The sequence below is a fragment of the Peromyscus californicus genome, unplaced genomic scaffold (genome assembly GCF_007827085.1).
Source record: "Peromyscus californicus insignis strain IS unplaced genomic scaffold, ASM782708v3 Scaffold_14__1_contigs__length_90479793_seg_2, whole genome shotgun sequence".
In the NCBI taxonomy this organism is placed as follows: Eukaryota; Metazoa; Chordata; class Mammalia; order Rodentia; family Cricetidae; genus Peromyscus; species Peromyscus californicus.
Genome location: NW_026294436.1, coordinates 47382576 through 47396601, shown reverse-complemented (window position 1 = coordinate 47396601; position 14026 = coordinate 47382576). Strand labels below are relative to the sequence as shown.

The 14026-nt window shown below is 45.1% G+C and overlaps 2 protein-coding genes across 5 annotated transcripts in view; one reads left to right on the top strand and one right to left on the bottom strand.

Moving 5' to 3' along the window:
* Nucleotides 1-1980: 1980 nt before the first annotated feature.
* Nucleotides 1981-4445, bottom strand: Pigc (phosphatidylinositol glycan anchor biosynthesis class C). 3 transcript variants are annotated; one of them, XM_052737379.1, is made up of 2 exons: nt 4334-4445; nt 1981-3366 (listed from the first exon to the last, which is right to left on the bottom strand). In XM_052737379.1, exon 2 carries the CDS (start codon nt 3153-3155, stop codon nt 2262-2264), a length of 894 nt encoding a protein of 297 aa, XP_052593339.1. In that variant the 5' UTR covers nt 3156-3366; nt 4334-4445; the 3' UTR covers nt 1981-2261. The 3 variants fall into 3 exon arrangements, with proteins under 3 accessions (XP_052593339.1, XP_052593340.1, XP_052593341.1); XM_052737380.1 differs by having other exon boundaries at nt 4313-4357; XM_052737381.1 differs by lacking the exon at nt 4334-4445 and adding an exon at nt 4247-4266.
* A 140-nt stretch (nt 4446-4585) lies between these two features.
* CUNH1orf105 (chromosome unknown C1orf105 homolog) overlaps nt 4586-14026 on the top strand; it is a 31106-nt gene continuing 21665 nt past the window's right edge. Inside the window, exons 1-3 of one of the 2 annotated variants that reach the window (XM_052737383.1) lie at nt 4586-5056; nt 5646-5731; nt 8826-8913. In XM_052737383.1, the coding sequence (XP_052593343.1) occupies nt 8869-8913 (45 nt within the window). In that variant the 5' untranslated portion in view covers nt 4586-5056; nt 5646-5731; nt 8826-8868. Of the gene's footprint in view, nt 5057-5645; nt 5732-8128; nt 8914-14026 lie in introns of those variants that run through there. The other variant, XM_052737382.1, reaches the window with a different exon arrangement.

The following is a 14026-nucleotide window of genomic DNA, read 5'->3' as shown; positions in this document are numbered from 1 at the left end:
GGATGCTTTGAGGTTCTACCAGGCAGTTTGGGAAAACAGTATAAGTGATCTTGGAGGGCAATCACCCACTTTTTATCATGAAACAATCTTTACCAATGACAGTAAACATCAGAAAAAATGGGATAATTGCTGCAGACATTAGTTCAAAATCCTATCCAAGACATTTATGAAAAATCGGACAAATAGGGCCGAGCAGTGGTGGCACACGCCTTTAATCCCAGCACTCGGGAGGCTACAGAGTGAGTTCCAGGACAGGCTCCAAGGCTACACAGAGAAACCCTGTCTCGAAAAACAAAAACAAAACAAAACAAAAATTGGACAAATAAAAAGCACTACTTCATTGTATACTACTCTCTCTATTTCTAATTTGAAATGACTTACAACAATTAGAGGACCATACATATCCTTTCACAGCTGGAACCACTCTGGAAAGTACCTAATTCATTATGTGCCATTGCCCTCTTCAATGTTCCCTACATTTCAGTTATTAAGACACATCCAGTGTCCTTTATCCAATATGCTTAGAACCAGAAATATTTTTTCTTTCCTCAGACTTTGAAATTTTTACATAAAAAGATAGCTTGAGAATGGGACTCATCCAAATACAAAATTTACTTATTTTATATACACCTTATTCACAGTATGAAGACAATTTTATATTTCTTAGATAATTTTGTACATGAAGGTTTTGTGTATAATGTATAATTTATAGAATTTGTAATTTTTGCAGGGCATAACATTGATACTCAAAACCTTTCAGATTTGGGAGCACTTTTGGCTTCAAAACTTTGCATTTGAGATATTTAGCACTAGCACCATGCATCCTGATAGCATTCTTCAAGATGCTTCACACACAGCTTATCTAATTGCCACAATTCTTAAAGATGAGAATGGAGAACAATTAGCTAACTCAAGACTTCACAATTTGTCCCATCTTTAGACAAGCTGTACTGCTCACCATGGGCTACAGAGCCCAAGTGACTGTATCAATAGAGCTGAACCATTCATTACTCAAGATCCCACTGACTTTCTCTCCTCCTCCAGATCTCTGTAATTCTAAATCCCTAGCACATTCCCATCTCTGTGCCTCGACTAATAGATGTGGCATCATATGCAGTCATGTTTTGCCTGCAAATGTTCTTGCAACCTGGATTAAATTTGAGACAGCTTACAAAGCACATTTCATATTACAAATCAAGATTCACAGCTACTATAATATTCACCTCGGAAATTCCACAAGTATGAAGCCCAAACTGATCAGAAGCAAACAATCATTTTTGGAGCAGCAGCAGCTGCCCTCATTGGACACAGTTGCTTGCTCCAAAGTTTTCCAAACTTGCTAACATCACTTATCTGGCTCTTGAGGGCTTTCACTAGCCATCCTTCAAGAGTAAATGTCACCTCTTGTTGACTAATTGCTTCCAATGAACTCTCTCCAACTTCTTTCAATGTCTCTAACGTTTTGTTTCTATGACACATAACTCTCCTTTATTGGCTCTATGTACAATCCACTAAGAACTAAAATGACTGAACACTTCTGAGGTATGGGACAACAAAATAGGTACCAGCATCCTGGATTCTCAATTTTGGGCTCTAAATATATAAAGGTGTCCCTCAGTACATGGAAAAGGCTAGATAACTGATTTTACACACACACACACACCTACTACTCCTCATACCACTTTTGTATGTCTTATGGTCTCAGAAAAATCAGGAGACAGGGCCAGTGTGGTGGCTCAGCTGGAAAAGGCATTTGCTGCCAAGGCCTGAGTTGAATGCCTGGGACATGCATACTGGAAAGAGAACCAACACACACAATCAATCTCTCTCTCTCTCTCTCTCTCTCTCTCTCTCTCTCTCTCTCTCTCTCTCTCTCTCTCTCTCTCACACACACACACACACACACACACACACACACACACACACTCACACACACACACACGTAAATAAGCGCATTTTTTAAAAAAATGAAACAATTCAATGGGTGTTACTTTTTTAATAAGCAGAACCCACATTACATCATTTGTTACAAGGAACCAAGAGGGACAATAATTCATGACAGCACCAGAAAGCGTTTTCAGTCACAAAATAACTGAAGGATGAACACCTTGGCTAAATGTTTTCTTCTGATCTCTGGTCTACCACCCAGACCAGCCCACTGCTTCAACGGTGGGACTCTGCCTTTATTTAATGCTATGCTGGTTAGGCTCTTTATCTATTTATTTTTGGCTTGTCTTAATGATGAAATGAAAGTCCCTAGCTTAGCTGAGGAACCTAGACAAGTCTTCTTTAATTTCAGCTTCATCCCAAGGCCCATGAATATTTTCCTTAAAAAGCTGCAGACGAATGAGGTAGTAAGGGCAGAGACATGAAATGGATATCAGCAGAAGGGCAAAGAGTATGGCTCCCACACCACTAATGGACAAAAGACCCCCAAAAGCTGAAAATGCAAAAAGCAGAGTGACCCCGACATAGCTTCGTGGGGTATATGCCTTCAGTTTCTTCTGTAACATGGGCCACAGTGCAAAAATCTGGATGGCAAATGTCACCATAATGAAGGCGTGCAGTGACCGGGGGAGACGTGAGGCCAGGCAAACAGAAGCAAAGATGGCCATGTTCAAGGACAGTGTGCTGGATACAATAGCAGCATTGGCACCATAATCAAAGAAGATGAGATGGCCTAACAGCATCAAAACTGACATGGCATAGATGGTGTCAGTGCTGACAGACTCTGTTAGGGTCTTTAGCACTGGTGAAAAACCGTAAGTGAAAGTAATGAAGACCAGAGTACTCTTCAGGTCAGCCCACCGGGTCCGCCCGCTCTTCTTCCGTCCATCACCTCCATCAATGAGATCAAATAAAACATACCCAATCAATGAAGATGCCAGTCCAGTCCCAAAAAGCCACTGAGGGGCCAGAAGACCCTCGTCCAGGTACCACCAGATCACCACAAACACACAGACACTGCACAGCTGCTGTACCACCACGCTGGACTCAAATACCACAGCCCAGTATTGGTACTTCCGGGCATAGATGTTTTTCCGGAGTTCTTCCAGGAATCTTTGGTCGACATAATTATCAGGGAAGGGCTGCCGCTCATATAAAACCTTCTGCCACTTGACTTCTGTGGTGTCAGTTACACGTTGAGCACACATTATCTCATCCTCTCCTCAAATCCAGGCCGGTTCAATCTCCCTCAAAGAAGTCCAAGTAATTCTTGTTCTCAATAAAGTTACAAATTAAGACCTCTGTGGAAATGCCATGCTGATACCCTACAGGTGTTTCCTTGTTTACAAAGCCTGCAATCCAGGCTAGGTCTGCAATAGATGAGTTTGTTCTGTGAGGCAGGGCAACGCAGCTAAATTCCTAGAAAAAGAGAGATCTGTGAATATATGAAAGCTTAAAAGGTCATGGTAGGACTCTGTTACAATCAAAACAACTCAGTTTACTGAAAGCCTAAATCAATTGTGTATAGTGACATAGTTTGAGGCATTAAAATCACCACTTCAAATTTTAAAATCTTAATAATTGATATCCTGCATGACATCACTGACTCAGAATGCTAAATGTCTTACGTACCTTCTTCAACTGTCACAACCTTACAAGTTAGTACCTGTCCCACTTTACCTAGTAAAACATCTGCGTTTCACATTGGTTGGGTATTTATATCTCAGGGTAACAGAGTGGAGCCAGAACTCCAACAAAAGTCAAATATCAAAGTTTGTGCTTCTCGTTATCTTCCTCTGAGCCATGCACTATTTCTGCATGACTGTATTTGCAACTTATGCAAATTTATAGGGACAGAATCCATAGCTGTTACCAGGTTCCCAAAGGCATCGGGGTAAGTTATAGGTCTCATGACAACAATATCTGCACAATACAGAAGGGTATGATATCTATCGCTTTAGCCCCAAACAAGAACTCAAATCTTCTTTGTTCATTAGCTGAGCTTACCATCCTCTACAGTGTTCTATCATCCTAATTAACTGAAACAGCAAAACTCTAGTGCGGGATGAAAAACCATTCTATTTTCAGAAAGGGAAAACTCAAGAGTCAGAAACACGAAGGTTATTCAGCAAATTTAAGAAAAAACTTCCTGCCGGACTTTATTTATTCCATGGAGGCCAGGACAGACTTTTGCTTAAAGCCAGACACTCTGGACTCTGCCCTCACGCACAGACACTTCTGGATGTGAAAGGTCCGCGTCACGGGACGGGGAAAGGTACCGTGTTGAGCTGCCACTCACCCAGCCAGCCCGCCCCGCCTGCCACCGCCCCTCTCCCAGCCTTGGCTCAGCCGCAACTCCCCCGACCTGATGGATGCCGGAACCCACCTGCACCGAGCTCCTAGGGGTACACGAGTAAGAAGGGCATCCGGCCAGCGATTTCTATATCCGGAGCGCGGGGTTGGAGGGTACCGGTGTGGAGGAGCACTTCCGGATCGGCACCACTGCATCGCCAAAGCGTCCCGCCCCCGAGACTCCGCACCGCGAGGTCGCTGCTGCCCTCTACTGGCTGCTCCTCTCCCGGAGTTCTGCTCAAAGTGGCGTTCTCTGAGCCTGGGAAGCCCCTTCAAGGGTTCAAAGGGAGGAGAAGGCAGGAATAGATTCTGGGCGGGTGGAAGAGTGATCACAGCTACGGTTGTTGAGTTTGCAATATTGTCAGGCCCTCAGCTAAGGGACTTTGCATGCATCCAAACCTTCCTACAGATACAGGAGCCAGCCCAGGCTTCTGGAGCTCATGATCCTGCAGTAACTACACAGAGAAAAATTATCCCCGATCTCATGGAGCTTTCTGGGCAGTGACCTCCACAGAGACGATGTGATCATAAGTTTATATTTGTCCAACGTCAGGCAGCTAGATATTGATTGCAGCTAGATTAAATATCTAATTTTGGATGGCTCCAAATCCAAAGCTCGATTCTTTCCTAGACTTTGCCACCTAAGAAAGGAGAGGGTGGAGGGCCTTGGGTCTGAAAACATGGCTAGAGGATTGAGGCAAGAGATTGATGATTTTCAGCTGAGTTCACGGAAATATTACAGAAATTACAAAGAAATGTAAGTATAAAGAACTGAAAATATATAGAATACAGAATATAGTGGACACAAAAGTCAGAAAGCGTGAACCCATTTATTAACTGTGTCACTTAGAGGAATTCACACTATCTTCACATTGAATTCTTTATTTGTAAAACAGAGAAGGCACGTATTAATTTTTGGCCACTTTATGGGAAAGTTGGTTGAAAGACTTGGGTGTAAAAATGTTCTGTAGAGTGTTGGTTGCTATGTGGTTGCTAATAGCTGACTTTGGTTATCATAGTACCAGCACTAGTCAAGTGTTGTAATTCCACTTTAATATTTTATTTTTAACTTTATCTACACATGTGTCTGTGTGCAGGTATGTGCTCCTGAAAGCAGATGCCTCTGGAGGCCATAAGAGGGTGCTCCATCCCCTGCGACTATAGTTACAGGCAGTTGTGAACTGATAGGTGTGTGTTATAAACTGAACTTGTGTTTTCGCAAAGAGAAGAGAGTGCTTTTAACCACTGAGCCATCTCTCCAGCCCTGTGACCCCCTTTAAGATTTATCTTTATTTTTCTTAGGTGTGATAAACTCTGCACAATTATCTCTTTCCTTTTCCCTTTAGGCTTTTGTTCCAAAATTTGACAAGGTCCCTTGGCTTAGTGAGGCCAGCCTGGTGAACAAGCCTTTGGTACTCAGCATCCCTGGAAGGTAATACCCAGCTCCTGAGGACAAAACACTCGAGAAAGATCTCCGTGGGTGTGTTCTCCAGGGGAGAGCTGACTGTGGTCAGTGGAGAAATCAACTCAAGTGCACAAAAAAGATCAGAAACGCCCTGGAGTTCTCAAAGCTTCTGCTGTGTAAAGGCCTTGCTAGAGGAAACGAGGCCTGCATAACCTTCTATTCTGCCTCCACTATTCAGCCCCAGACACTAGCTCAAAACACTTCCATCTTTTCCTCCCCGGCTCTAGTTCCCAGCCTTCAAATTTTAACTCTCAAAAGTCTAGAACCAGAGCCTCCCATCTTTCGAGAGCAGTAGCTGCTGTTTCTCGCTTGGAGCCTTCTCCAGTTTTATCAGCCGCCCCCCCATCCCCCCCAAAATCCTCCCCCCTCCCCCCCCCCCCCCCGCCCTCTCCTGCCCCTTCCCCCCCAGCCAACAGAGAATACATTTCTGGTTTTGAAAACTGAGAATTTTTATGTAGGGGGCATTTCAGCTTCCACTTAAAAGAATTAGGTTCTTCATTAGCACCACACCCCCTTAGTAATTTTTAAGGGGTCTCTAGGTGTGGTGATGTCGCTGTTCTGGGGGGGGGAAGTAGGTAGGTTGTTAGATGATGGAGGGAGGGGAGTAAGGAATCTGGATAAGCAAGGAAGTCACAGAAGCAGTTTCATAGGCTTGTCATGGACTGGAAAGGGTTGCTAGAAAAAGCATTCTTTTCCCAGAATTTCCTTTCCTGTTGAGAATTGTTGTGCATTCTTAAATCTGTAAACAGATGACTCTGTTAGGGGTATCCGTACAACGCTTTCACTTTGTCTGCACTTTAACACAGTTCTCAGCAAGCTGATGGAAGGGTTTGTGTATTTTCAAAGCAAGCATCTGAGTGCCTATTTTCAGGTGTGTGTGTGTGTGTGTGTGTGTGTGTGTGTGTGTGTGTGTGTGTGTGTGTGTGTGTGTTTATCTGGCATGAGCAATCAGAGGTTCAATAAAGTCAAAGGTTTGCTTAGGAAGTAACCAAGTAATACATTTATTAAGAGTTGACAATACCTCGAGAGTCATCGTGAGTAATGACAACTTACCACCTTTTTTAATCGGGCTTATGTCATAAGCTCACATGCTGATGACAGTCAGATGGAGGCCACACTAATGAGGCTGGTCAGATGGAGGTGGCAGGGAACGGGAGAACTGAACAAAGGTGACATCCTGCCCTCTACCTGAGTCAGTGTTGCCTCAGATGTGCGAGTCTGGGGGCCAAATATGCTGGGTTTCCTAAAATCTGGAAATTTTCAGTTGCTTGTGCTTGACATCTAATAAGCTAACCGCACGATCCCACAGTACTCTCTGCCCATGAACCCAGGGGTGAGGCATCCCAGTGCATGTTCGTCTTGCCTCTAACTCCCCTGTGCCCTATACAAGCCTTTTGGTAAAAGGTGGGGGAGTAGAGAACAGAGCAGGGCTTGGGGGAGGCAGGCTTAGCACCCAGCTGGACGGTCATGGCACCTGTTCTTTCAGTGGCCAGTCCTGAGTGTCTTTCGGCAGCAGCGGGAAAAGGGATGCCATCATTTCCCCCCTCTGCTGGCCTCATTTACGCTAGTGATGAGAAGTTCCATAAGGTAGTAAGTGAAATTCTTCTCAGTCTTATGCTCTAAGACTGAGGTAGCAATCTCAATCTCTGCTTAGAGAAATGAGCCTACTCATGTCACCAAACTGTGACTGGACAGGACCTGTGAAGTGCCCTCAGCTCTCAGAGTACAGGGCAGGAACACAGCTTATTGGGAACAGAAGGAGGATAATTGACGTCTCGCCATTTATAAGGACAGAAACTCTTTACTTGTCCGGAGTTTCAGGTCCTAGAATGTTTGGCAATAATTTTCCTAAGCCCTTAGGGGATATTTCAAAGCACTCAAAGTATTCCATGCCCTTGGACAAAGCAGAACCAATAGAATGGTCTAGAAAGGGTAAAGGAATGTTTAGTGAAATACATCTCAGAACATCACAGCTTCAAAGGAGCCCTGGAAACACAGCTATGGGGATGGAGGTGAGACCTGCAAGCCCCCCAAGGAAGTGATGGGGAAGTGCCTGGACAAAGCTACTTCCTTCCAGGAGCACTCTCCCAGCTTGGCCGGTCTGTGCGAAGCCACACCCACTGTCCAAAGCTGCTCAGGACATAGAGGTCCTGTTAATGAGAGATTATTGTGTACCGAAGCAGGACCAACCTGGCCTTCTTGCCTTTCCTGGTCACTTTTGGGATAATAAATCCAAGGCAGCCCATTCCCATAACAGAGAAGCCTGTGGAGGAATTCACATCAGCCCACCCCCTCCTCTGCCCCCCCACCCCCACCCCACTTCCCAGGACCCAGGGAAGTGTCAGAGAAATGAAACAGTAAATACGTGATGGACGCCACACTCCTTCCACATGAACAATGAACAATGAAGTCCTTCTCGCTAAAGGGAGAGGTGTTCTTGGCAGAGGATCAGCACTTCATATTTCCGTCCCTTGGATGGCAGGGCATGCCCAGTGTCTCCCCACCCCCACACCAAGGCCTCAGTCCCTAATACTTTAACTAAAATGAACTTCAATGGGAATCCTGTGGAGATTCGTGGTATTGCCCTGTTATATCTCCATGTCACTGATAACTGGGAAGAATGTTCCAGGGAAAGATGGTCTGTGGGAGGGAAGAGGTAAGTTTTGTGTGCAGGGGCATAACTTCCAGGAAAGGCAGCCAGGCATGAAGGGATGGGTTCTCCATCTTGTTAAAGACTTCCTATCCATCCTTTGAAGAGGGAACCTAAGGAGCATTTCATTCCATGCACTCCTGCTTTCAGGGGCAATCTTTTCCCGATTTATTTATGTCTCATCTGGGGCTGTTGTTGGTTAGTTTAAAAAGAGAGGAGGGGGAGGGAGAGAGGACAGAGCGCATGTGGGAGCACCTCCAAGGCCTGAGCCCCATGGCCTGAGCTGTGCAGAACCGCAGAATTGGAGCAGGAGGCGGGGCAAGTGCCCATGCCTTGTCTCTGGAACAGCTGGGGCCTGTGTCTGCAAGCCAAGGACTCTGATTCTAACCTCCTTTTGCTTTGGTCACTTAGATATCATTCCTCTGCCGCTGTTCTGACTTTATGCAAGAAGGGTATGGATTTGCCAAATTTGCTTCAAGTTCCAGATGTCATATATCAGGTACTCAGAACGTTTTCACTGAATCTGCTGGTTACTGTCTTGCCTCAAGAGAGTAGAATATTTTGTGGACACTATATCTTTTCCTTTATCCCTAATATAGAGTATGAATGTATTTCCTGTCCCCGTAACATGATTCTGTGCCTGGCACATAATCAGTACCCAATGCATATTTATTTGTTTAATTAAGTGAATTTGTATCACCACAAATAGAAACAGGTTTTATTTGTGCTTACCCTGACTCAAGTATTTTAGTACTCCAGTATGCCATAACTAAAAATAATGTTAGAAATACCAAAAAGGGAAAACAGAAATTGATTATAGAAGAGTCTGCCAGAAGCCCTTCAGAGACAACATCTCAATGGGTAGCTAGATGGTCCTTAGTTTCTAGAGACTACCCCAGCTTCTTCCTGGCCCCCATGAATGACTTCTGTCTTCCCCCAAACAAATCCCTACACCTGTGGACCTTCCATTTAAAAAGCCCACCCTTCCCGACCAGCTCACAGAAAATCCAATACAGCTGGTTGCTGGTGGTCCCTGGAGTCACTGTGTGGCACAGAAGCATCTAAGCTAAGGTACTTGATCTGTCTGTACTTGTAGAGGGAGGAGAGGAAAGAGGGAGGAGGGGAGGGAGGGAGGGAGGGAGGGAGGGAGGGAGGGAGGGACACAGCCGGTGGTATTAGGAATCCCTTCTCTTGTAAAACTGCAGGCATTCTCAGGACTGTTGCTAGGCAGTATCTGAAGGAGGAGAGTTCCCACAGCACTTGGCCCAGTGCCCAACACGGAGTGAGCACTCAGTTACTCTAAGCAACAATTATTAGGAGCCCTCATGTCAGTCAATGCTGACGGAACCCTTTTTATTTATTCTAACATACAGAAAAGAGTAACTCATTTGCAGCCCACACAAATGGAACAAGGGCAGGCTAGATGGGACTGGGACGAGAGTGGTGATGGTCCCAGAAACATCAGAGAATGGGACAAAGTGCTTGAGAAGGTGGAGGAAGGGAAGGTTACTCCAGGTTGGGGAGGGGCGAGGAGAGAGGGAGGGTAACACGTTTACACCTATAATTCAGAGCCAGCTTAGAGAAAGAGCAAAAGAGATTTGGGTAAAGGAAGGAATATTAGAAAGATAGGGCGCCTGGGAGTGTAGGAAATGTTTGAAGAACACCCAAGGGTCAGCGCTTCTCCGAAGGGGAGCAAGCCTGCTTGTGCCCAGCCAGAGCACAGAGAGCCCATAAAGCCACGAACTGTGAGCAGACATACCTGTTTCAGCACAGGGGTGTTTGGGTCCAGGCTGTGCTAAGAGTCACCACATGAGGCCCCCTTCACACCCTGAACAAGCCAGGCTGCTATGAATGACATGCACGAGGTGAGGGGGAGAGGGAAGACAGACTGACAGAGGGTCACGCTTTCAGTCACCCAAATCTAAACTATTAGACAAGCTCTCGTCTGCTGCCAACTGCCTGCTCCCCAAGGTTTGCCCTGCGTCTCAGTGCACTGTGGCAGCCTAGACATCAGGACCCCAAAGCACACCATCGGCTGCGGCAGGTGGCTTTCCTAAACACTGGTAGAAGCCGCCTTCTTGCAGTGCCTAGCATTTTGTGACTGCAATACTGGTGGCTGGCCACTAGAGAGCAGTTAGGAGCAACAGCTTCCAGCAGCCTGACCAATAGCAGATCTGAGAGACCAGTCTCTGGGCAGACCTAAGAGAAATCCCAAACGCACTGCCTGAGAATGAGAAATGCATGGATTTCACCCTCATTTTTGTCTCACTAGGGTCTGCTCCTCCACTGTTGTGTGAATGAGAAAGAATCACCCTTGTCGGTTGGAAGGGTCTCTGAGGATCTAGGATCTTTGCTCTGTTAGGCACCATGAGCTTAAGAATCCTTCTCACATATATGCCTCGAGGTAAACACAGGCTCAGCAGCTGCTCCTTTCCAGAAAGAAACTGTCATGCCTCAAGGGAATGGAATGTTTTGTGGACACTCTATCTCCTTCCTTATCCCTATGCCAGGGACCTGCCAAGAAACTGCTAATCATTGTACGGCCAACCAGAGGCCCTGGACACTGTATAGGTGCAAAGGTCCTGACACCTGGCTCCCTACCTCTTCATCATCAGCAGCCAAAGGGCACAATTTGAACTCTCACATTCCACAGTAACATTCCTCACTTATCCTGGAGGGGCCATGCAGCAGCTGCAGGTACAAATGTGCCTGAAGCAGACAGAGAGTCTGGTCTGGGAAAGGGGGCAGACAGCAAGAGTAGAGGGGTCTAAACATGAAGAGACAGCGTCTAAAACAATACCCATGAGACGGGGGAGGGGGGCGGGGGGGACAGATAACAGGAAAGGGCTTTTGAATGAAGGTGAGAGATGAAGCCTAAACAGTCCCTCCAATGTTTACTGGGCAGAATTTTCACTAGCCACACTCTCACCTAGCATTTCACCTCATGCCAGGAAGGTTACTTTTTCTACATGGGAGGGGGGTGCATGGGTGACCTGGGGAAGGGCACCTGGAGGCTCTAAACCTCCTTGGCCAACCTGCGGGGCTGAGGATGAGCTAGCCAGGACTTGCAGGCTCCACACTGATTACTGTTCTCTCAATGCTTTCCCTCATTGGCTCTCCACTCCCTTTGATCCGACTTTGCTTTTCCGATCTAATGAAGTCAGATTAAACATGACAGTATTATTTATTTTGCTTTTAGCAGACCTGCGACAAAAAGCTTTGGCTGAAGGCATTGTTCAATATCAGAGGGCCAGCTGGGAAACAATAAAAGTTGAATCCCATTTTTCTCACCACTAAGCTCTTTAGCTAATTATTTCTCCTTGATTCTAAATTTTGAAAGTCATAACCACAAAGGAAACTACCTCATATAGTCCTAAGTCCTTTTTCTGTTTATATTTATCAAATATATACAACTATAAAAACAACTTTAGAATAACAAAAATGACTGTTGTAAAATGATTGTGGTCACAGAACTTACATTTAATATATCTGTATAGTAGATGCTTGGTTCTTTTATGTATGCTTAATATTTTTCCTAATGAATAGTAGGGGGACTTTTGGACTTATTCTTTGATGGAAATTGATATTTTCAGATAGAGAGGAAAGGTGTAATAATTTTATGAGTTTTCTAAAATAGTGAACTGACTACCCTTTCAGCTTTAAAGGTATAGGGCTAATTATGCCCTCAAGTAGACTCTGAAGATCCACTTTTACTCTGAGGGGAAAAAAAGCATCTGTCTTTGACCCTTTTATAAAAACAAAACAAGACAAAAAGTTTCCATCATGGAAACTAAATGGGTGAGTTATCAGGTAAGTCTCTTAGACTTTTGGGCTACTGTTTCCTCACTAGGTTAGTTAAGAAAGGAAACCAGAAAGGTCCCTGTCAGCTAAGTCAGGAGTAGAACAAGGGAAAGGAATAGATGTGATGAAGGACAGAAAGGACATAGGCAAATTATCAGTATATTGAAATCAAGCTTGTCTTGTCTATTTTTAAAATCACCATCTGTTACTTACATTTTCAGTTTTTGTTATGTAAACAGGTGTGTGTGTGTGTGTGTGTGTGTGTGTGTGTGTGTGTGTGTGTGTGTGTGTGTGTAAGCATGGGAAGAATGAAATAAACTTCAAGTTCTTTATCAAGCATTTTAGAAAGCCAAACTCTTGTGCCATGAGCCAGTTCTTAGGAACCTTTAGAAAATATTGTCCTAAAATAAGATCTTGCAGTTATGAAACATGAAGAGGAGTCTTCAACATCTGGGGACTGGTTGACGTCTGGTTACACCCCTGTTGGACTTTCTACAGGTTGCTGTCACCTCCCTGTTACTTCTGTCTGCTGTCTCGAGAACAGCTGCTTAGGAAGTAAGGGACACAGTACTGTTCAGTGTCTGTCACTGGAGAGATGATATCACAGGAGCTTGGCTGTGAGCCTGGCCAGTTTTCTGTCCATTGCTGCTGCTGCTACTATGCCAACCTTAGGGAAGAGAGTAAGGTGGGAATGGTACATCTGGGAAAGACCTAGGCCCCATGGCTGAGAAAGAAAGTGTGACCAGAGGAAAGGAGCCCTCTCGAACATGGAATCCAAAATGATTTACATCACCTTTAGATGTGCCTATTGCAGCTGCCTCCTGTAACTCTAAGCCCGCTTACCCTCCAAAGAAAGAGGAACGGAGCAGCTCTTCTAGGAAGCGGGACTGGCTGGTTGTGAGTCTGAGCTGGAGCACAGCCAAGAGTAGTTTGTGCTCTTCGTGCACTGAGTTGGCAGGACTAGCACATCTGCTCTGTCCTTCTGGCCACAGCGACTACCATCAGGAGGGACTAGGGGGCCCAAAGAACCTATTGGCTACTACTAGCTCTACTAGGTTTGGAACAGAGCCCTTCAGGCTCCCAACCTGTGCTTCTCTCCAGCACCTTATGCAAAATATAACACTAATGTCCTGAAAGATTTGTGTAATACAATGTTATAACAGAAATCTTTGTGTATGTGTCTATATTTGCATCTGTTAATTCAAATGCCATACCATGACTCATTTATTCAATATTGGTTAAATTGTGCACATGTGTCCACTATGGGCTCTAGAAACACAATGTGCAAAGCATAGTTCTTGCATTTAAGTAACTCTTAGCTGGTGGTAGAAACAAAGAGATTGTTTGAACAAATCATAAACTTCAAAGAAAGTTTTACCAAGTCTATAATGGAATCAGAGAGATAGGCATCCAGCTCAGTCTAAAAGGGCGATAAAAGATCGGACAAGGAAGCAGGTTTTCTGAAAAGTGTGATAGCTAATGTCACCTGGTCAGAATCTAGAATCACCTTGAAGAGCGGCCTTTGCCCATTGTGTTAATAAAGATGGGGAGACCTGTCAATTGTGGGTGGCACTATTCCCTGGGGAGGGGATCCCGAACTGAGCACTAGCATGCAAGCATTCATTGAACTCTGCTTTTGACTGTCAATGTGGAATACCCAACTGCGTCAAGTCCTTGCCACCTTGACTTCTCAGCCATGATTGCCTGCACCTTGGAACTGTGAGACAGAGGAAACCCATATGTTGCGTTGGTCAGTGTATTTTATCACAGCAGTGGGGCGGGGGCGAGCTGTGTCTCAAAGCATAGTGAGT

Excerpts from the sequence above, each read along its gene's own strand:
- Pigc (XM_052737379.1), bottom strand. The coding sequence starts at position 3,155 with ATGTGTGCTCAACGTGTAACTGACACCACAGAAGTCAAGTGGCAGAAG.